General features: G+C 39.1%; 1 protein-coding gene across 5 annotated transcripts in view; it reads left to right on the top strand.

Moving 5' to 3' along the window:
* Khc-73 (Kinesin heavy chain 73) overlaps positions 1 to 25213 on the top strand; it is a 1251394-nt gene that overhangs the window by 991898 nt on the left and 234283 nt on the right. For all 5 annotated transcript variants that reach the window (XM_080267622.1, XM_080267621.1, XM_080267623.1 and 2 more), the window contains one exon: positions 4672 to 4843. In XM_080267622.1, the coding sequence (XP_080123748.1) occupies positions 4672 to 4843 (172 nt within the window). The remainder of the gene's footprint in view (positions 1 to 4671; positions 4844 to 25213) is intronic.

Genomic DNA, 25213 nt, shown 5'->3' with positions numbered 1-25213 from the left:
GTTTAGTAAAGTGGTAAGTGAAAAGATAGAAAGTAACTAAACCTATCGCAGAGCACAGTGGAGACAGAGGGTAGGTAGCACTAGTGCAAGCATGCTAACAGGATAATCATCATCATCATCATCAGCAGCAGCAGCAGCAGCAGCAGCAGCATCTTCATCATCATCTAATCCTGTTGCCCCACAAGTAATGTCTTCAGTACAGTAGACTGTAGCACCAGTCAAGCAGGGCAGTACTTCAAAGATGGGTGGAAAGCTGATGACAGTGAGAGCTGGAGCTCCTGTTTCATCAGCCCTCAGGACTAGTTCCTGACCATCCCTTTTTGCTGAACTTTTTCAGTGTTTCAGTAACACAGAGAGTAGACCAGCATGCTATCTAATACAAGTTTCTCTAACTGTCTACACCAGACTACATGCACAGTACACACTACACTTCCTTTTCAAAATTAATAGAAAAATGGCACATTTAGACCTTGCCTCAGAGTCCTGGGGGGGGGGGCACAAATGCTCCCACCATCTGACCCTCTTCCGGTAATGACTCATTGTGCTTGGAACCACTGTCTGACTCACTTCTTCTTCATTTTTGCAACATTTCCAGCCTTTCCTCTAACTTTCTCTCTGTTGAACATCACCTCTCCTCTTCTAAACCTCACCTTCTCGTTTTAACCGAGACTCAGCTGTCTGAGGCAACCGACAGCAAACCCCTTTCTGTATCCTCCTACTTTCTCTATACTCATTTCAAAGCCGAAGGTGGCTGTTGTGTATATGTACACAATGACTTATCTTGCTCTTGTGTTCCTGAACTTGATTCTTCTGAATTCTTTACTCTCTGGCTTCGGCTTTCCTGTCATTCTCTGACTAAATTTATCTGCACTGTCTAGTTATCACCTGATTCTACTGACTGTCGAAAATTCTTCAACTATCTTACTTCTATGATGGAACGCGTTCTATCCATTTCTCCTTTCTCTGAAATCTCCATTCTAGGAGATTTCAATGTTCACCACCATCTTTGGCTCTCCTCTCCTTTCACTGATCCACCTGGTGAACAAGCCTACATCATTTCTAAAATCCTTAATGACCTAGAGCTGCTTGTACAGCACCCTACCCGTATCCCTGACCGCCTTGGAGAGAGCTATAACATACTTGACCTCTTCCTTACAACTAATCCTTCTGCTTACACTGTTAATCTTTTCTCTCCATTGGGCTCATCCGATCACAACTTTATTACTTTAACCTGTCCTGTCGCTCCAGTACAGCCTGTGGACCCTCGAAAGAAACGGCGACTGTGGCACTTTGGAGCTGCAGATCGGGAGGCCCTCAGGCAGTACTTCTTTGATTTTCCCTGGAATGATTATTGCTTGCATGGCTGAGAGCCATCTGAATGTGCCTTGTGCATTACGGAGGTTATTCTCTCGGGCATGGAAGCATACATTTCTTTCTCATATCCTTTGACTAATGCAAGAAAGCCTTGGTTTAATTGTGCTTGTTCTAATGCTGTCCACAACAAGGAGAGGGCCTATAAAAGGTATCAGTGCCAACCCACCCCTGAATCACATCTTTATTTTGTTTCTACCCGGAATCATGCTAAGTCTGTTCTTCGCTCTGCTAAAAGTAATTTCATCCACACTAAATGCTCTCAACTCTCCAACTCGAATTCTTCCCGCTCCTTCTGGCACCTTGCCAAAAACCTTTCTAACAACTTTACCTCATCATCCTTCCCTCCTCTTTCTACTCTGATGGCTCTGTAGCTATTTCTTCTACTGATAATGCAGATCTCTTCGCTCAGACTTTCTCCTCCAGTTCCACCTTAGACGATTCCGGTGCTGTTCCTCCATCACTTCCCGCCTCTGACTTCCTCATGGGTGACATTAAAATTTCTTTTGCTGATGTATTTTCTGCCATCACTAGCCTCAGTATTAACAAGTCATATTGGCCTGATGGAGTCCATCCTGTTGTTCTCAAGAACTGTGCTTGTGTGCTTACACCCTGCCTAGGTAAACTCTTTCGCCTTTGTCTTTCAACTTGTACCTTTCATTCTTGTTGGAAGTTTGCTCTCATTCAGCTAGTCCCAAAGAAGGGTGACCATTCCCAACCCTCTAACTATCATCCAGTTGCTTTAACATCCTGTGTCTCAAAAGTTTTTGAGTCTATCCTTAATAGAAAAATTTTAAAGCATCTTTCCTATCACAGCCTACTTTCTGATTGTCAGTATGGGTTCCATCAGGGACGCTCGACTGGTGATCTTCTCACCTACCTTTCAGACTCATGGTCATCCTCCTTTTGGGACTTTGGTGAAAGCTTTGCCATTGCACTTGATATCTCAGAGGCTTTCGATCGAGTCTGGCATAAATCTTTAATTTCCAAACTGCCCTCTTACGGTTTCTATCCTTCTATCTGTGCCTTCATCTACAGCTTCCTTTCTGGTCGTTCTATAGCTGCTGTTGTAGATGGCCATCGTTCTTCTCCTAGATCTATTAACAGTGGTGTTCCTCAGGGCTCTGTCCTATCACCAACTCTCTTCCTTTTATTCATCAGTGATTTCTAAGCTGTACATCTTACCCTGTCCACTTGTATGCTGATGATTCCACCCTTCACCTTTCCATTCGGTTCTTGCAACGTCCATCGTAGCAGTTACTTCAACAAACAATGGGTGAGGCTATGGCACTCCTAATGTCTGACCTGGCTCGTATCTCTGACTGGGGTCAAAATAATCTTGTTGTTTTTAATGCATCTAAGACTCAGTTTTTACACCTATCAACCCGACAGAATCTTCCACAGGAGTACCCACTAAAATTTAATAATATCCAGCTCATTCCAGCATCATCCTTGAACATGTTTGGGGTTTCATTCACTCAGGATTTACTCTGGAAAGATCATATTACATCTCTGGTAAAATCTGCTTCCAGATTAATTGTGCTAAGCCGACTCTGTACTTTCTTTACCCCTGCACAGTTGTTGACTTTATACATGAGATTTATTCACCCCTGTATGGAGTACAACTCTCATGTGTGGGAAGGCTCCTCACATACAGCTCTTCTTAACAGGAGTCAAAGGCATTTTCTCTCATTAACTCTGCTCCTCTTACTGGCTCTCATCAACCTTTGTCTCTTCGCCGCACTGTTGCCTCTTTATCTCTTTTCTATCACTACTTCCATGGTCATTGCTCCTCTGAACTGTCTGCTTGCATTCCTCCACCTATACGACAGGTGCGTAGCACCCGTCTAGCAATAAACCCTCATCCCTTTTCTGTCCAACTCTCTAATGCAAGAGTTAACCACTACTCACAATCCTTCATTTATGCAACAGGTCAACTCTGGAACTGTCTCCCTCTGTCTGTATGTCCTACTTTTTATGATCTCCAGTCTTTCAAATGCAGTGTGTCCAGACATCTCGAAATGAACAGATCTTAAATTTGGCTCTCTTTTATATATATATATATATATATATATATATATATATATATATATATATATATATGTATATATATATATATATATATATATATATATATATATATATATTTTTTTTTCTTGGAAGGAACTGTTTTGCGGGCTCACAGCCTTTGGTTCCTTCTTCCTCGGATTTAAAAAAAAAAAAAAACATCATCATCATCTAATACTGTTTTGCCCCATGAGTAATGTCTTCAGTACAGTGATTCCTATTTTTATTTTGTTCTTACTCTAACCAAATGATTTTAATCAGCTTAAGCTGGACCGCTCACAGTGATGAAGCCATAAAAAAGTCTCCCAGTAACCCTGTTAGTACAGTGATGCCATTTTTTTTTTTTCATTACTGCTACTGCCAAATTATTATATTTGGTTTAGGAAAAACCTCTCATAGTGAGAAGGTTAAGAATGGTGCAAGGTAAAGGGGCAGTAAATGCATAAATAAATTGGCTGATTTCATTGTCAGCTTATTACTTGGATTCACATCCGTCAGAGCAAAGGAGACATTAGGAATGATCACATATTAATTTTACAAGCACCGTGGAGTTACAGGATTCCTCTCCTTTACATACAACTGTCAGGATAAATCCCCTGCAATCACTGCCCATGTATGCAGTGAGAGGACAAAGGAAGATATCCTTTTCAAAGGTCCTGTAATGACCAACAAGGAGAGACAAATACAGATAATTATAAGATCACTTATCTCTCTTTATATAGGTGTTTATTGCTGTATTCAAATCAGAGTACAGGTGTAGTTTAGTTGCAGTGGGAATTTTTACCTTTTGAAGCGAAATTATGCTGAAAGAAAAGGAACCATATCAGTAATATGCTGTTAATCCTACTGTTTGTTTAGTAATGAGGATTGAGAAAAGAGTAAGAGGAATGGGAAAATATTGTAGTATTGTATTGTAAAACAGTTGATAACCCTCATCAGTAGTGAATGTCAACCAAAGTTGTAGTGGGAGCTTGCGCAATTATCTGCTGCCATTTAAGGGTTAACCATTTATTCATCATACATCAGAAGGTAAAAATAATTTTATAAACCTGAAAGAGCCAGCCAGCACCTTAAATCATTGTAACATTTTTCAGAAGTGCTACTAAAAATATCATTCCATATTGCTTACTGTAGTGTTTTCAAATACTGATATCATTTGTAATTATTTACATGATTAAGAACTAACTGAAGTCATTGTTTAATATTGATATAACAAAATTACATGGGTTGCAGCTGTTCGGGAGTCTTGAAGCTGGTCTGGATGGTGTAACAAGGTCAGGCAGTGTGATGGACCTAAATGCCCAGCTGTCTTCTCTAGCTGCCACTCCTTCTCAGACCACTAGTCAGGACAAAACCAAACACCGTTACTCTCTTCCTGGGCCCACTGACCGCCCCTTTGGCTTGTGTGAGTATACTCTTGTTTCATCTTCCTGTCCCACATATTTCAAGTTTATGATATATGGTGTGGAGCTTAGTTTGTTTTTTGGGGGTTGATTAACAAATTATCCTTGATTAACATAGTTGAATAGTGTTTTGATTAAGCTAATATTTGCTGGTGGTTGCTTTTGCTTTGGTTCCCTTAGTTTCAAATAGTCTAGTAATTTTTTTTTTTTTTTCTTTGTCTCTAATTAATCATTTTCATGGAGAAAGTCATTAATTCTCAAATTGCTTTCCTGATAATTAAGAGGAGTCAAGAAATATAATGTAATATACCGAAAATTTATATTTATTTATTATTTTTTACACACGGTGCTCTCAAGGGCTCAGAAATGGTATGGCTTTTATAAGTATTAACACCTCGAGCTCTCTTTTATGCACCTACCAGCTTAATCCACAGATGTCCCACTGCTCCAGTTGCTGCCTACTGCAAACCTTGTATTGTACCCTGTGAAATCATTGGAAGCTGAACATACATATATTACAAAATTGATCCTAAATTTTTAAATGGAATGCCTTTATTTGGGTACAGCCTGAGGAGTGTTTGGTATACATACTAAGTCTAGCCTTGCTATATGTGTAACATAACACAGTATGCCCATCTTTCAATGATTTAACCCTCATAATCCCCGAGTGCAAGATTAGAGGCTATCAGTACTGATCTTTTGGTCACATTTCTGTAACAGTGAAGGTGCTCTCTCTCTCTCTCTCTCTCTCTCTCTCTCTCTCTCTCTCTCTCTCTCTCTCTCCTGTAATTTATTTCATGAGAGATTCATGCAGTATACCTTTCTGTTTGGTTAGAGTACCATTATAAGTAATGCTGTCTTGAGAGATGGAATTCAAGTTCTTCTCTGAGACTTCATATTCCAGAGTTTCTTATTCACTGAAACCCACTTGAGAGTCACTTCAGTCCTTGGTATTTGTTCAGGGGTGTGCAGTTTTTCTGTTCTCTTTCTATGTGAATTTCTTATGCAGAAACATATCTTCCTGCATAGCACTTGATTGAGAGAATCTTAGTAAATCTGGGTCTGCTACTGTCTGGGTATCACGGGATCCCATTTACTTCTTTTTCTGGGCCATTCTAACTTAGTTAAATGAGGATGAGTGGTTAGGGTTATTACAGTACAGGGAGATAATACTGTGTGCGAGTTCAGAAAACCCAAACTGAATGCCTTTTTAAAGGTTGAAAGTTAAATTTTATCAGGACAGCCATTAGGGGACAAAGACCAACACATTCAAGCATGTTGGAGCATTTATCAATGATATGAATGAATTAACAAACTCCACTTACTGTTGTGGTTGTTGATTAAGGAGAAGGTTCCCTGTGCACTAGAGAACATAGTTACATCTCATTGACCCTTAATACCTTCTCCATTATTTAATCAACATTCTCAATCATCAAGAAAGTACCCGAGGACAGCCGTGAAGAGGCTTTATCTTTTTTATTTTTTTATTTATTATTTTTTTCAACAAAGTGAAAGCACCTATGGTTGTCTTCAAATGCCTCAGTGATCTTAAAAGAAATTAATTTTTTACCGTGCGAAAAGGCCCAATTGTCACCTAAATCTTTACCTTACTAACATATTCTGACCGTTGGTTGGACTTAAATAAGTATATTAGATTAATGTAACCAGTACATAATCCTTAAATCTTGCACTCAGTGGTTGAACTGTGTAATTTAATTTAATCCATAAGAATACAAAATGCCACAGTACTGAATACAGTGCAGTAGTTGTCACTGAAAGTGTTGGTGGGCTTATTCTTATGGATATATAAACGTGACACATTTACATAAGGTTTTGCTGTTTTGGAAACCGTATGTATAACTCTTGCTTTTATGTTGATGTATAAGCACAGAACTCCTTTTCACACCTACCCTTGTTATGTTTGTGTTTGCAGTATGTTATTTAGAAGTTATACAGTATATAGTAAATCGGAAGTTGGTATATTTTGGGAATATTTGACCAATTGCAGGCTATTTGACTATATGTCATGCAAATATATGTGGTGTGATCATCGTCCAGTTTATATAATTTTCACTGCAAAATTCAGCAGTAAACAGAACAGGTTGTTTCCATATTAGTTAAAGAGTGCTTTTACCTGTTCATATATATATATATATATATATATATATATGTATGTCTGTAGCTATCTGTCTATCTATCTATGGTATATATGTATATATATATAGCATCCGTGGCTCAGTGGGTAAGAGTGCTCCTCTCTGACCGAAGGGTCGGAGGATCAAATCCATCCAAGGGTCATTGGTAGACATTAGGAAGGGCATCTTGTCATAAAATGCTACACACTCCAATCCAAAAGTCCTCTATCCAGAGGCAACGCCTTAGCCCATCGGGGATACCTGGCTTAAAACCAAATTATTTTATTTTATTATATATATATATATATATATATATATATATATATACAGTCGGCGCAGTGGAAGTCTGGACCCCCTAATTCGCACAGTATATTTGGTAGGGGCCAAGAAATATTGTAGGAAAATTCCTATAGTTGGTGGATTTTTTTCTGGTGGCTTCTAGCAACTTTATAGGCTTACCGCCAAATGCTGTGAGATTATGAGCTCAGTGCCTGCCTGACTTTGGATGGGAAAGCACGTCAGATTTTCTTGTCCTGACTGGCACTTGTTAATTTCAAACCTCTCTTTTTCACACCCTCCTCTGCCTTAGTGAATCATTGGAGATGGGTCCTAAGCCATTAACTGATGTAGAAAAAGCCCGAATTTTAACTATGAGAGAGGAAAATGTAAAAACTAAGAATATTTGTATTTGAACTGGGCGAGGAAAATCTACCGTTATGGCACTCCTTGCTGCTGCCCGCCACCTGCCAAAAAACACAATTCCCCGACATAAAGACAGGCTAGGACCTAAAAGGAAGACATCACCAACTACAGACAGGTTACTGAAGCAAGCTGTGATAAAAGACCCACGTTTGACTGCTAGATAGCTGAAAGATATGTACCCAGAATTGCTGAAAGATATGTACCCAGAATTGCTGAAAGATGTGTCTGAAAGAACCATACAGCATTGACTTCAGAAAGACTTCAGGATCCCCAGCAGTACTGCTGCACTGAAGCCTCTCCTTAATTTTTACATTTTCCTCTCTCATAGTTAAAATTCGGGCTTTTCCTACATCAGTTAGTGGCTTCGGACCCATCTCCAATAATTCACTAAGGCAGAGGAGGGTGTGAAAATGAGAGCTTTGAAATTAACAAGGGCCAGGCAGGACAAAAAAATCTGACATGCTCTCCCACCCAAAGTCAGGCAGGCACTGAGCTAATAATCTCACAGCATGTGGTGGTAAGCCTGTAAAGTTGCTAGAAGCCACCAGAAAAAAATACACCAACGACAGGAATTTTCCTACATTATTTCTTGGACCCTACCAAATATATGGTGCGAATTAGAGGGTCCAGACTTCCATTGTGCCGACTGTATATACATATATTATATATATATATATGTAAGATATATATAGATATGTACAGTGTGTTTTTATATATATATATATATATATATATATATATATACACACACACACACACACACACACACACACAGTACAATCCCTGCTATCCGGTATCCGGTATCCAGACGAATGGAATACTCAGAAAAACGGAAAAATTCAAGGGCTGGTGAATGTGTCAGTAAGTTATAACTGTACGCCAGTTTGAATGGACCACCAAACCGCCATTTTATCGTGTCACGCGAGGCTAGGTGAAGTCGGACAAAGTGAGGTGAAGGCATTTGCGGCTAATGTTAATCCCTAGTAAATCCTCCTAACCACCCCTCGTCTCCCCCTGTTTCCCCTACTTGAATTCAGTCATCCTCCACACCCTCCACAAATCACCAGTGTGCTTTTTACCACTGGACAGTAAACAAGCTCTCTTGCTGTTGTGTTGCTCTGACAGACGGTATTTCTACACTCCAAAATGCCTAAAGAGCAAACTAAACATAAGCATGTCGTGCTTACCTTGAAACAGAAGCTGGTCATATGCAATAGACTTGAAAAAGGCGAACAATATAAAACACTGATGACTGAATATAACGTAGGAAATTCAATGATTTATGATGTCAAGATCCAAGCATCGAAGCTCAATTAATTTTTCATGAAAAGCGAAACACATAAGTTCATTGAAAAAAGGCATACTCTTCATTGTACGAGTGGTTTTGCTTAGCAAGATTTAAGGGAGCACGTATTTCTGGTCCTCTTATACAAGAAAAAGCAAGAGAGTTTCACAGTAAAATGAATATAGAAGTCAAGTGTGATTTCAGTATTGAATGGTTAAATAGTCTCCAAAACAGTCATGGAATTCATAAACCAGACATCTCGGGAGAGCAAACAGCAAACGCCGGTGTGTTTTTCTTCCTAACCGACCGACTCTAACTTGCACCACATTAATTCATCTAAGAATGCATATGCATTGGCAGAGATAAAAAAAATAATGTTAATGGGAATGAATGCTTACTTTGTTGGAAGAAAAAAAATAATATGCTTGCACTTTGTACGGTACATCATTTACCGTATTTCGTGGCATATAAGACGCACTTTTTTGTCTCAAAGTTACCTTAAAATATCCCCATGCGTCCTGCACGTTAGACTAAGGCAGGTTAGTTAGGCTTCACTGAGAAGAAACTCTTATAAAGATGATCATCTCAATGCTTAGCAACCAGAGGTGTTTTCTACAGTATGCAGACTTGATTTTATTTTTAAAAATAATATACACTAGTGTGTATATGCAGCAGATTTAAGAAACACGCGAGATAACTTTCGCGGGTTTGTTTACAGGTCAACTGGCTAACATCGTGAAGATATTTAGCGGTTTAGCAATTTAACAGTTTAGCATCCGCACTATTCCAGCAAGCTAACGTACATGATCACTGGTGAACCGTCTGCTAACCTTCTGAAAGGCAATCATGACCACTTTGCTTGCCATCCATTCACTAACTAGCAAAGCAATCATACTGGAGAGATGCTGGCTAGTGAAACTGCCAAGTCATCAAAACAGACTTTCGTCACGTATGGAAATACAGTAACCCTAATTAGGTCAGTTACTTTTGTGACATTTTGTGAGTGTATATATGCAGCAGATATTAAAACACGGAAGTTAAAAAACACAAAGCATCCACGGTTTGTTTTCAGCTCAACTGGCCAATACCGTCAAGGGGTTTAGCGGTTTAGCAACTTAGCAGTTTAGTGTCTAGCGTACACCCTACTCTAGCAAGCTAACGAAGTTACAGCTTCACTTTTTCAGCCAAGTGAAGTACTTTAGCAATGTCTATGCAACTCAGGGCACACCCAATTACAGTATTTTGTTATGAAAATAGGATAAAATTCACTGAGTAGCATAACTGATGCAATATCTGAAATAGAAGTGCCTGACGGGCATTCGTATCAGCGTCCGCCATTTCTGTTGTATTCTTAGCAGACGAAGCGATCAGAATGATCGACAACGTTCACTCTCTGCATCTCTGCTGCCTAAGCAAAGCTCTCATGATCGGCAATGGGGATCATTTAGGCCGTAACGTCCAAATTTGTTAGGTTAGGTTAGGTTAGGTTGTAAAATCTTTTGCCATTTTGGACGTTACGGCCGAAACGACCAGAATCCTAAGGTGTGGGTGAGAGTTTGGTGTGGGTGTAGTTAAGGAAGTAGAAATGGGAAGAGTCAGGCTAGGGAACTAATAATCCGCTTATTATAATCCCTTCAGCCCAGCAATGTATTTTATAGGGTAGTTTATTCATGCTCGCCATATGATTTTATTCAGTTCAGGAAACATGTACTGAGGAGGTTAATGTGGGCTGTATCAAATGCCCCAAGTCTGAATATCGCCTGTGCTCAGTTAAAACGATTGCCAAGTTAAAATCGTATGGTGTGGTATAAGCAATTCAATGGATGGTACTGAAGACCATTCACTGTATGAAAGTGACAGTGAAGCAGTGATGATGACTGTGGTGATGACTTCCAGTGATGCTTCAGGACTCGGGGGAAGTAGTGATGAATTCTCAGGATTTGAAGACGAGTGAAATTTTCACCATGTCAGTAATATGAAGTGAATATAGGTTTTAGGTGATCATGACAGATGCAACCATGGAAAATTTAGGATCAGTGGTGCTGTACACCTTTAGTCTTGCACTGACGATGTTTGGATGAATAAATTGTTTGAGATGTTTCATATCCTTAAGTGATGATATTTATATTGAACAACCAAATACATTTTGATGTTTTTGGCATATAATAAAGCCACTGGGTACTCCAAAACGGACTGATGTAAATGTTTCAGAGGTGAGCGAATGTTGCATGTGGTGTGTACATGTGTGCGTGTGTGTGTGTGTGTACCATAGCGACTGGGAGGCAGCAGTGTTAAGACCAAAAATGGATGTTTTCACAGTACTCGAATGTTTTGAGATGGATATCTGTTTTTAGCAAATTCTGGTAAGAGAAATATGCATTTTTAATTGTTGATGCTGCAAGGAAAACAGCTGACAGTAAGGGAGTGATACTGGGAGAAGAGGGTTGAGCCAGTTGTCTAGCGCTTGGGATGCAGCAGTGTTGCTAAGAGATAGTTTCACCATTCTCGACATGTTTTGAGATGAATGTCTGTTTTTAGTAAATTGTGATCAGTGAAGAACGGATTTTTAACTGTTGATGCTGCAAGGGAAACATCGCTGACAGTGAGGAAGTGATACTGAGAGGAAGGGGTAGAGACTGCTGTCTAACGGCTGGGAGGCAGCAGTGTTACTAAGGTGTAACAATGGATGTTTTCACCATAGTATGTTTTGAAATGAATGTTTATAGTAAATTATGATCAGTGAAGCATACATATTTAATTGTTGATGCTGCAAGGCAAACATAGCTGACAGTGAAGGAGTGATACTGAGAGAAGAGATTAAAAACAGCTGTCTATCCTGTTCCCAAGCAGCCTTGCTATATTGAACTTTAGTTGTAAAACATTGTAATTTGTGTATTTACAAGTGCTACCTTTTTATATTATTTGTGGAGGTAATTACAGGTTAGTTAGAGTGCATGATTAATGATGGTAGTCGTCTGATATTGTGCTTGAGTCAAGGCAATGTGAGGAAATTCTGTAACAGGTGTGGAATATGACGGGGTTCTTTTAGGATAAATGAACTGATGTGAACATTCATTGTATTTTATGTTTTCGTCAATGAATGAAAGAATAGAGTTTATTGACTTCATTTGTGGTTTTAAATTCATAAAATAATAAAAACAGTGTTTATATCAGTTTACTGATACATATTTATCAACAAAGTTGAGATGGCCTCGTGGTTTGAAGTCACGTTTTAAGACGGGGTTTTGTTTTCTCTTTTCCTGTATCATTCTTTGTACATGAAAGAAGAAACTAAAGGATGATGAGCAGTACTGAATAGATTCTGAAAGGTGAGTGTTGTATCTAAGTGATAGTGGCACATATCAGTCACGTTTTGTCATGAAGGGGCATTGTTTTCTTTTCCTGTACCATTCTTTGTATATAAAAAAAGAAACCAAAGGCTGATGATCAGTAATGAATAGATTCTGAAAGGTGAGTGTGTATCTGTGTGGTAATGGCTCTTATCAAGAAACCTTACTGCAGTCTTGGTTGGGGCAAACTTTTTTTTCACAGAACTGCCCTGCCAGAATTAGGGTGCGTCTTTCACAATGCTGCGTCTTACATGCCGCGAAATACGGTATATTATTTTTTACAAAACAGCTGATTGGCGAATGAGGGGTGGAATGGTGGCGGTCAGGTGGGGAAGAAATACAATCGGGGCCGGGACCATAAACAATGTTCATGTGGGGGCAGGTGTCGTGATAATTCTACAGTGCAGTCTTAACTTCAGTTCACCAATAAATGTTCAAGATTTTATTTCTTTATTTTTCCATTTTTATGAGTACAGTATATACAACGAATACTTCGGTAGTTAACAGAATGGTGCAAAACAGCTGACTGGTGGGTAAGGGGTGGAAATTATGGTGGCGGTCAGTTGGGGCCAGGACTGTAAACAAAGCTCACGTGGGGGCACGTGTCGTGATAATTCTACAGTGCAGTCTTAACATAACATCTAGCTATCTATCTATCTATCTATCTATAGCCCGACGCCCTAATCCCACAAAGGATGGCTACAGACAAAATGCCTCCAAGTCACTCTGGTACCCACCATTTGACTACCCTCCCCCCAACTCACCCCCCCCCCTCCCTCATGTACCTCTTAACTCCATCCCTCCACCTCATCCTCAGTCTACCTCTCCCTCTCCCTCCCTCCACCTCACCTACATACACCCTCTTAGTCAGTCTTTCATTCTCCATTCTCTCCACATGTCCAAACCACCTCAGTGTATTTTTCCTAATCTTCTCAACCACATCCACATCCACCCCACAACGTTCCTTCACTTCTTCATTCGTCAACCTGTCCCTCCATGTCACTCCACATGCTCCTCTCAAGTAACTCATTTCCACTGCTCTCACTCTTGACTTGTTCCCCTCTTGCAAGGTCCACGCCTCGCTTCTATACGTCAGGGTAGGGATCACAATACTATCATTCAGTGACTTCTTAACTTCCATACTCACCTCCCTATTTCTCATCACTGCTTTCAGTGAACCAACAACCGTCCTTCCCTGCTGTACCCTTTCACGCATTTCATCCCCCAAAGTTCCATCCTTACTCATCACACTACCCAAGTACTTGAATGCACTCACATTCTCCATATCCTCACCATCCAACCTCACTGTACATTCTGTGACTTCATTCCTCTCAAACGCCATAACTTTACATTTGTTTACATTAACTTTCAGCTTCCTCCTCCTACACACTGCCCCAAATTCATTCACCAAACATAACATCAGTTCACCAATAAATGTTCAAGATTTTATTAATTTTTTCATTCTATGAGTACAGTATATACACCGAATAATTCGGTAGTTAACAGAATAGAGTTGTGCGTTTTGCAGTACTTCTAGGCATTGCATGCACTTGCGTTATGACCATAGTGTGTGTTTACGAGGCAATTTTTCAGGTGGAATCTCTAAGTGTGGCCCTTGATGTGAGTGGTGAGTACCTGAATTGTATTTACTGCTGTGAGAATTATAGCCTTTGTATAGACTTGATTTGAATATCAGATATACAGGAAAAATCTGTAACAGGGAAGGTAAATTCCCCAAGCCACCCGGTTAACTGGGATTGTAATATATATATATATATATATATATATATATATATATATATATATATATATATATATATATACATATATATATATATATATATATATATATATATACACACACACATATATATATATATATATATATATATATATATATACACACACATATATATATATATATATATATATATATATATATATATATATATATATATATGTATACACATATATATATATATATATATATATATATATATATATACAACATATATATATATATGTATATACAGTACCCTCGCGTCCAGCACGGTAATATTGTCATGCATGGGTCACGTGTTGGACCAAAAACGTGTTGGACTAACAATAGAGCTTATGGGGAAAAATGAATTATGTCAGCAACCCTCGGAAAATTCACCCTAATTACCTACCATATACCTATACATATATTGGTACTATTGTAATTATAATAAATGGTACTGTGCTATGAATGATAACTAACCTTTTAGGTTAGTGTTGGTGGGCTTGCTGGGAATGGAAGGTGGTATCCAAGGCTGTAGGTAGTCCTACTGGGTCCCCGAAGGATGGCTGCTGGCGTCACTAGCGGGTAATGGCTGTTGCTCCTCCTCAACCTCCCTCATAAATCCTTCGAAATCACACTCAGAATCACTATCTTCGTCCACAGCCATGGAAGGTCCTGCTTCTGCCTATCCTAGCACTGTAATCCTCAGCAAAGTGCATGCTTCTCACACTGTTGCCAGAGCCCCGTCTCGTGACTGTGGAAAGTGATCGCTGTCGCTGACTCGGTAGAGAATAAGGAGAAGCAACTTTGTTTATAAACTGGTATGCACGCCAATGAGAAGGGTTTCAAAACGATTGATATTTATTCTAAAATATTAATATATATTCAGTGTCAGGTTAAATGTTCAATGCTGTAGTATGATACATTCTCTGTCAAGTCGCCTGGGTTTTGGTCACACTGTTTTGCCCGTCGTATCCTCGGCAGGAATCCATCCAGATGAATTCCAAATTCCCGTGGTATCGTCGGCAATTTTACCACGTTACAGTTCTGATTTACCATCGTATCCTCGGCAAACCTGGTATGAAGTGCCGTGTGATAGCCCTCGGCTGCCAGGATCTTGTCTTAGTTTTTTATTATGATTACGTTGGCTTCATTCATGTCGTAGGCCTTGGCAATATCAACTTTCCTCTCCCCTTTCTTCTTCCTCTCGATGCTTTCTAGCTTGGTGGCCTGAGGGAGGTGCCGACGCTTCTTGGGGTTCTCAGAAGGCTTCCTAGGCATGGTGAGCAGGGTAAAATGCAGTAACAAGGGCAGAAAATGCAGCAAGAAAAAAGCACCTTCCAATGCAATTATGTGACTGAGTGGCGCTGTGGCGGGAGAAATTTAAACAAAACATCACGTGACAGCAGAAGCGTTTTTAATTGGGCAGCATCACGATCACGTCAAGATAGCGGGCGGGGAAGGCTACTTGATCAGAAGTTTTCATTGGCTATCATCATCATGGGAATGTCCAGTATGACCGTGTTGGACCAGGGGTGATCGTGCTACAGTGAACTCTACGGATTTCGCCCACTTCTCGGAGCTCTGTGCGTGTTATGTTAACACACTCGTGTTGCAGTAATTAAATCGTATTAAATAATACTAATTAATTCCTCTCCGTGCTGGACCCGAATCGTGCTGGACTAACGCATGTTGGACGCGAGGGTACTGTATATACTGTATATATAATATATATATATATATATAATATATATACACAGTATATATATATATATATATATATATATATATATATATATATATATGTATAGTAAATATATATATATATATATATATATATAAGTAATCCCTCCAATATCCAATGTAATAGAGCCATAAGCAGGTCCGGATGGTGGTCCTGTCCGGATGTTGGGCCCCAGCTTATGGACTTGTACTTATGGACCGTAACTCAGAGAAACACCTATACAACTCCCTCTGGACATGCATTGTACCTATTTAAGACCCAAATCACACCAATAAGGGACATAAAAGACTGAAATAAATGCAAAAGAACCATAAAATGAGGTTTTAGAGGTGAGTTTATACAATATTAAACATTCTGAGTACTTACAAGTCCCTGGCTCCTGGACTGGTTTGAATTGCCAGTTTGCAGTCCACAGTTAATCCTCTGCACTCTAAATTCTAATTTCTTAACACTGCACAACACTGTAAATTCCTGTGTTCTAGTGGCGAGGTATTGCAGTTTATTCACTGTTTATTCACAAAAAACAAGTACCTGTGGCTTGCAGTGCTATGAGCATCTGCTCTCCATCGGAGTTAGGCTGTGACTGTTGATGATGGCGGGGTAACAGAGTTGCCAGATTGCAACGGCCACATTACCAATCTCTTCAACTTTCATTACCAAATGTAACTTTTCATTACCAAATTCTTAAAGCTAGCATTTATTCTTCACTAATTATATATACAAGTGGAAATACATGTAATCACTCTCCTTATAATTAACACCATGTTGATTATTTTCATACTATGTAGGGTAGCAGATTAATCAGAGAGAGCTAACAATCCACCATCTCCATCCTGTGTATCCTCACACATGTGAAAAATCCATTTGGTAATGCATTATCCTGATTCAGTAGGAAACGAATTTTTCATTACCAAATTGGCCCACACTTGGTAATGAAAAATACCAAATGGCAACCCTGACAGGGGAGGGGGGAGGGGGGAGGAAGGAAGGGGTGAAGGGACCATGGTGTAACAGCTGTTCGGCGCCAGGCGGCAATTTCAAATTACGGGTGGGAAAAAAGTCAGATTTTTTTCGAATTTTTTGCGGTTTTTGGCCCATTTTAGGAATATTGGATCCCAGGACGATTATGTCCGGTTAGTGGGGATGTTCGGATATTGGGCGTTCAGATATTAGAGGGATTAGGGTATATATATATATATATATATATATATATATATATATATATATAAAATATCTATCTATCTATCTATCTATCTATAGCCCGACGCCCTAATCCCACAATGTACAATGTGTTTATATTTGTATATGTAATATACTATAGCAGCAACTGTGTGTGTGTGTATTTACCTGTTTGTATTTACCTATTTGTAGTATACAGGAATTGAGCAATGCTCGTGTTGTCCTGTCTCCATATCCACATTTATCAAGTCTACCTTTACACACATGAATGTTTTTCTCATGCACCACCTCTTTGTCTAAGTCGTTCCAAATATTTAAGTATTTACCTAATATACCTAATTGTGATATACACAGAATGTACTATGCTCGTGGGTTTCCGTCGCTGTTTCTTAATAAGTCAAATTTAGCTTTAAGCTCGTTTAAGTTTTTAGACTGGACGATCTCTTTGTCCAAGCTATTCCATAAGTCTATACTTCTGTAAGGAAAGCTATATATCTTGATATTCTTCAAGCAGCTTGACTTTTTCAATTTCATTCCGTGTTCAGTTGTTGCTCTCTTATCCCATACAAACAGATCTTCTTTGTCAATTTTATCTACTCCCACCATGGTCCTGAACACTGCAATCATGTCTCCCCTCTTTCTCCTTTCCTCTAAGGAAGGCAAATCCAGTTTTTCCAGCCTCTCTCTGTATGACAGGTCTGTCAGACTGGGGACCATCTTGGTTGCTGTTCTCTGTATTCTCTCAATCTTGTTTATATCTTTCTTTTTGTGTGGGGACCACACAACCGCTGCATATTCTAACCTGGGGCGTATCATGGCCACTATCAATTTGTTCATCTTCTCGTCATCCATATAATGAAATGCTACTCTTATGTTAGTCAAGAGTTTGTAAGTCTCTCTAACTATCTTGTTAATGTGCTTTTCTGGTGACAAACTATCTTGGACCAGCACTCCCAAATCTTTCTCTTCTCTCCTTTTTGTGATTAATTCATTACCCAACAAATAATTCAGTGATGGTCTCCTGGTACTTTTACCCATTTCCAATATTTTACATTTCTTTACATTAAATTTCATTTCCCACGTCCGGCTCCAATCGTGTATCCTATCCAAATCCTCCTGCAGTATTTTACAATCCTCCTCAACCTCTACCTTCCTCAAGATCTTTACATCATCAGCAAACAGACTTGCATAACTGTTCACTCCATCTACCATATCATTTACGTAAATCAGGAACATTACTGGCGCCAACACCTAGCCTTGAGGGACTCCACTTGTTACTTCCCTCCATCCAGACATCCTATCCTTTATTACCGTCCTCATTTGTCTGTCTCTCAAAAAGTCTCTCATCCATTCCAGAAGTTTCCCCTTCAGTCCTCCTATATAATCTAGTTTCCATATTAGTCTCTTATGAGGTACCTTGTCAAAGGCCTTCTCTAAGTCTAAGTACACACAATCCACCCAACCATCTCTCTCCTGTACTACGTCAATCGCTCTTGAGTAAAAGCTCAACAAGTCAGAAACACATGACCTTCCACTTCTGAATCCAAACTGACATTCAGCCATAATATTCATCTCTTCCAGATATTTTATCCATCTGTCTTTCAGGATTCTCTCACACAATTTTGTGACCATGCTGGTTAGAGACACTGGTCTATAATTCAGGGGTTCTTCCCTGTTTCCTCCCTTGTAAATCGGTACCACATTTGCCCTCTTCCATTCTTGTGGCACTTACCCCTCTTCCAGTGAGCATACGATTAAACTGTGGATTTTATCCGCCAGTTGTTCTCTGCATTCCTTCAGTACCCAATTAGAAATTCCATCAGGTCCTGGGGCTTTCCTTCCATCTTGAGTTTCTAGTAATTTATACACTTCCTGCACCTCCACTTTTATATCTTTTATCACCGGATCATTTCTAATCACTCTCTTCCCTTCCACAAGCTCCTTTTCTTTAGTGAAAACTGACTGGAAACATTTGTTCATTATTTCTGCTTGCATTACCGCATCCTTAAAGACCTCTCCTTCTACTTTCAGTTTGGTGATTCCTTCCTTTTGTTTCAGTTTGCCTTTAACAAATCTATAAAACAGTTTGGGTTCATCCTTGCATTTGTCTATTATACCTTTTTCAAAATTCCTTTCTTCTTCTCTACGTATTCTTGTGTATTCATTTCTTGTTCTTTTATATTCTTCCTTTGTTCTGTTGTTACCTCTCTTTCTCCAATTGTTCCATGCCTTATCTCACTCTTTTTTTGCTATCATACACCTTCAATTAAACCACTCCTTTTTCCTGTTTTCTTTCCCTCTTACTCTTGGTACAAATTTTTCCACTCCCAAATTATAGAGGTCTAGAAAGATATCCCACTTCCTCTACATCTCTCTTGTTTCTCTGAATTTTCCCCAATCCGCATTTTCAAAAAAGTTTCTCAGTCCTGTAAAATTTGCTTTCCCAAAGTTGTATCTTCCCTGTCTATGAAGCTCGTCTCTTGGCTCGACATTCCCTATTAACATCTGGAACTCAGTGACCACATGATCACTTTTCCCTAAAGGACAGAGGTATTTCACTGATTCTATTACATCGGGTTCTTTGGTGAACAGTAAATCTAACCTTGCTGGTGTGTCCTCACCTCGAAACCGTGTCTCTTCTTTGACCCATTGTGTCATCACATTATTCATTATTATATTTAATAACATAGCGCCCCACGAATCCTCGCCGCCTCCCGAGTACCATTCCTCCCAGTTCACCTCTTTACAGTTAAAGTCACCCACCAAAATTATATCATTACTTTTTTCAATTATTTTTTGCAAATAGCTAGCCATATCTGACAACATCTCATGGTATTCATCATCCTTCCATGGTCTCGTCTTTGGGGGAACATGCACTACTGCCATATCTCTCTTAACATTCTTTCCAGTTTCTAATTTCGTATATATCACTTCAGCCCTGCCTTTTCCCATTTCCACAGTATCTACATTTATGTTGTTCTTCACAGCTATCATCACTCCTCTCTTTTTTTCTTTTCTGTCTTTTCTCCACAGTTTGCATTTACCATCTCCCAAATGAACATCAATATCTTCTCTTAATTTGGTCTCTACAAAGCACATGACATCAGGTTCATGTTCTCTCAAGAAATCGTTAATTTCGATCCTTGTCGATATGAAACCATCAAGATTACTATATATCACCTTCAAATTATTTTTGACGTTTTTAATACCCTCCTCTCTCCTACTCTCTATCCGTATCACTTCCTCAACTTCTGATCTTTCCCTGCCATCCCCCTTGGTTTCCTTCACTTCTATTTCCTTAAATACCACTTCCTTACTTTCATATCCATTACTCTCCCAAAAAAAGTATTACATTCTTCCTCTGTCCTCTTATCATTTTTTTCCTTTACTTCTTCCTTTAATGATTTTAAAACTTCTCTTTCTTCTTCATTCAGATCTTTTCTTATATAATATTTTCCATCCCCGCCTCTTTGCTTAATTTCCAGGTCACTTTTAGTATCTCATTTATTACACTTTCTGATGTAAACTTGACTCTCATTGGTCTTGTTTCCCCTTTCTTGTAAGGCCCTATCCTCCTTACTTCCTCAATTTCTTTTACCCACTTGTCTCCTTCGGGGTCAATCATGCCTAATATTCCTCTCACCAGGTTCGTGTCTCTCTCGAGTCTTACGAATCTAACCTTTTCTTCCTCTTCCCTGTTTCCAAATACTACCACACATCTGTTCCTTTCTACAGTTTCTCTCACTATTTTCTCTTTTTTCTTCAGTATTTTCACTACATTTTCTTCCATTTTTTTCTTGTTCATTTCCCTTTCTTCCTGGATGATCTCTCTTAAGCTGACCACTTCTTTCTGTTCTTCTTCTACGTGTGCCCACTTTGCCTTATGTTCTTCTACTACACTACTCACCTTCTCCGTTTTATTAGTACTCTCTTCTAGTTTCCTCTTCAATTCGACATTTTCACACTTCAAATTTCTAATCTTTTCATTCGCTGTTTCATTGGACTGGATCAGACTCTGTATGGTATTATCCATATTTTCAGACACATCCTTTAACACTAGATTCTCTACTTTCTTTTCAAGTTCACTAATCCTCATAATTAATGTTTTAACCAGGTCCATGACGTTGGTATTTGTATCAAATCCTTGAAATTTGAGTCCCTCATTGTTTACATTTTCGGCCATGTTTGATGTTGGTTAACGTACCAAAACAGCTGTTACCGAAAAAAAACTACAAACTTTCATGTATACTCTAGATAATAAATCTTTACATTTTATGTAGTCTATTAACTTTCATTATTTTAAATTTAAAACAAGACCTTAGGAGATAGGACAGACAAAATTCCTGAAACTACTTAAGGTTAGCAGCGATGGCTGGGATGTCTGCTCTCTCCGGCTGTGTGTGTGTGTGTGTGTGTGTGTGTGTGTGTATTTTGGGTAGCCGAAACTACACATTCAAATCACACCAAAATTGGCACAAATATTGCAAAAAATTCACTGATGTGAAAAAACTTGGTCTTGTCATGATTGAAAATCCTTTACTATAGTTAATGAGTAGTCAAAGTTTGACCAAAAGACGGCGCTCCTAGCATGAGTGCGTCAAATTAGGGTTGCATTCACTGTAGAGTTTTTGATAGTGTTATATCTAATGTAGTATAGCAGTAGCCGTGTGTCTGTGTGTGTGTATTTTGGGCAGCCAAAACTACACATTCAAATCGCACCAAAATTGGCACAAAAATCACAAAAAATTAGTTGATGCGAAAAAACTTAGTCCCATCACAATTGAAAAAGTTTTACTATATTTAATGAGCAATCAAATTTTGACCAAAAAACGCCACTCCCAGCACCTGGTTGGTTGCCGTGGCCGAGTGGTTAATATTTCGGACTTGCATGTGGACTACTTGGGTTCCATTCCCGTAGCTGCTAATAACACGATCAATTGGTTTGCTGCAAAAATTCCAAGTGACAACATTAGACTAGAACAGCACATAAATGTGACTCGGATTACCTAAAAAAATTGCAATGCACACATGAAGCACATGGAAATGAGTGAGAAGCATGAGAAAGCAAGTGCGCAGCGTGAGAGCTATATATATATATATATATATATATATATATATATGTATATATATATATATACTGTATATATATATATATATATATATATATATATATATATATATATATATATATATATATATATATATATATATATATATATACATATATATATATATATATGTATATAAAGATAGATACATAGATATATATAGATATAGATATGTACAGTGTGTTATATATATATATATATATATATATATATATATATAGTAAAAGTCCTATTATTTGGCAGCTGATTATTCTGTAGATCCGATATTTTGGCGGTTTTGAGAAATAGTCCTATTTACGAAAGTGTTTGATTTCGGCAGATGTCCGGAATCACCTCAGTGGTCCAGAAAGTGTTATCTGTGACTTATAGGCCTAGTGTTTCATTACACTTGTATATGTTCACTAGTTTCTATATTTTTCAGATTCAGGTATAATACTGTATTGATTACAATATTGCACAATATCACAGTATAGTAACCCCTCCCCCGAAATTAGCGAGGGTTATGTTCCAAGCCCCCTCGCTAATTCTTGAAATTCGCTAATTCATGACGCCTTCCTGAAAATGACATTTACCCTTAACCCGAGACGTCCCGTCAACGTATGGGGATCTTGCAACATTTTGCATTTGGCAGTCCCATCGACGTACTGGTACGTCGTGCAATTGCAAGGTCCTTAATTTGCACAATTTTCAATTCGTGCGTGATTTTTTGTACGTATACATGGGACACCTTCCTCTATTCCTCTACAAGATGCCAGGCAGGGACAATGCCTTACACCGCATAACCTCCCCCCCCTCTATTGTCTTGGCAATTCACCTATTACCATGACCTGACCAATAAAGACATTCAGGGCCAGAGTGATTCCCCAGTTGATGACAATGTGGAGGACAAAGTTTACATAGCATTAGAGGAAGAAACAGTCAGAAATGATGATCATGTAATGTGGCAAAAGAAGGTCAGGAATGGTGATGAGTTAGTGAGTGAAACAATGCTTATAGTGCCTATATTATTGTTTGAAAATCAGTATACTCTCGTACTACATATAAATTCGTACCAAATAAATGAATAAATACCGTTTATGAGTGGTGTGGAATAGTTATCCTCCCATAGAACTCGTTTTCTTTGCAGCCAGCCTGATAGAAAACCCTGTAAGGTAAGGAGGTACTCCTACCTGTATCGAGTATTTTAAACCTCAGGTGAGCGATTTCTCTATGAATTTTCGATGTTACTCACCCAAAGTTGAGGTTTTAGCCAAAAAAAAATTTTTCCAAAAATGCTTGGGACTGGGGGGTGTTGGAGGTGTGAAAGTGCTCGGGATGTGATGGGTTAATTGCGTAGCCCATGAACCACTGATACTGTGATGCGTTACCCATAAATAAACTTTGCTTGTTAAATCAGTTTCCCTTTTGTCTATAGTTGTACAGCTGTGACAGCTCTTGGACTTTGATTCCTCAGCATAATGGTGGAACTGTCCTAAGTGTTTAACTAAACCTAACCTAACCGAGTTTAACTGACCTCATAATTTAACGAAACCAATCCTAACTTAAAGTCAGAAAAATACATAAACTGGAAGAATATGAATTGGTAAGGTCTTTCTGATGAAAGTTAAACGTACATTTAGCGTTCATTCTTTTGTTGGTTTTTGTGTTTATACGTGAGAGTATTGATGGAGTGTGTGGTGAAATGCTGAAGTATGGGGGAGAGATAGTAGTAGAATGGATGTGGAAAATGTGCAGACCGGCCTGGGAGGAAGGTAGAATCCTGGAGGATTGGAAGTCAGGTAAAATTATTCCCTTGTACAAAAGAAAAGGGGAAAAAGAAGTGTGTGGTAATCATAGGGGCATCTGTCTTCTTAGTATAATAGTACCCTGTTTATAGGGTAGCTCTACATCGAGTGGAAAGCCAAACGAGTTCCTGTAAACCAGGAAATCATTAACAGTGCTGGGTGGTAACCTTATAACCAGCCAACACGCATTCCCTACATGACAGCAGGTGAGTTGGCGGAGGGTCAGTGCCCCTCTCCAGAAAAGAACTAACTAAAAATACGAACAAGAAGCCTTGGACCAGGACTGACCAAAAGATGACGACTAAGGACCGTACAAAAGACATGATAAGGATAGCGACCTGGAATATAAGGGGTGCATATGAAGAGTTGAAAGGGAGAGTGAGAGAGATTATCCAGGAGCTTGAAGGTGTGAAAGTGGATGTATGTGGATTAACTGAAACTAAATGGTGAGGTAAGAATGTGAGAATGGGAGTATGAGTGGGGGATATGTGCAGGAGTAGGTGAGAATGAGAGGGCAAAAGAAGGAGTGTGTATTGTTATGAGTAACAGATGGAAGGAGAATATAAGAGAGTATGGATCAGTTGGTTCAAGGATTGTGTGGGTAAGACTGAAAGTTGGACTACAAATGTGGGTGATTGTGTGGGTGTATGCACCAATGTAAGATCGTGCAAGCAGAGTGAGAGAAAAGTTCTGGACAAATGTGGAAGTGTGCATGGAAAAGTTTGAAAGGAATGAGAGTGTTTTTGATTGGTGATTTGAATGGTAAAGTAGGGAATGTGAAGGTGGATGGAGTAGTTGGTAAGTGGGGTGTGCCTGCTGAGATAGATGAGAATGGCAGTGGTTTAGTGGATATTTGTGCCAGGAGGGGGTTGATGAAAGCCAATACCCTCTTCAGGCACAAAATAATCCACAGGTATACATGGCAAATGATGAGAAGGGTGGGTGGTGAACTGAATGAAAGGTAGGCAGTGATTTATTGTGTGTGTGTGGATGAAAGGATGCAAAGATGTGTAATGGATGTAAGAGCATACAGAGGTTGGGGGAGTGGACTTTCTGACCACCACTTGGTGGTGGTCAGAATTTAAGGTCTAAGTAAAATGGAGAAATAGAAGAAGGGAAGGATGGGAGGAAGGAGTAGATGTAAGGAGAGTGGAAAGGTTACAAGAGGATGAGAAAAAGTCAGAATATAAGAGAGAAGTGATGGAACGATTGGGTAAATATGAATTGGGGCAGATGGGGGACGTGGAAGGTGTGTGCAAGATATTCACAGAGGAAATATGTGCAGGATGTGAGGTGGTGTGTGCTGTGAAGAGAAGACGAAAG

The sequence above is a fragment of the Coenobita brevimanus genome, chromosome 24 (assembly GCF_032717465.1).
Source record: "Coenobita brevimanus isolate Jiangsu-jjx chromosome 24, ASM3271746v2, whole genome shotgun sequence".
NCBI lineage: Eukaryota > Metazoa > Arthropoda > Malacostraca > Decapoda > Coenobitidae > Coenobita > Coenobita brevimanus.
The sequence above is the reverse complement of the archived record's forward strand: the minus strand, read 5'-3'. Positions and strand labels throughout refer to the sequence as shown.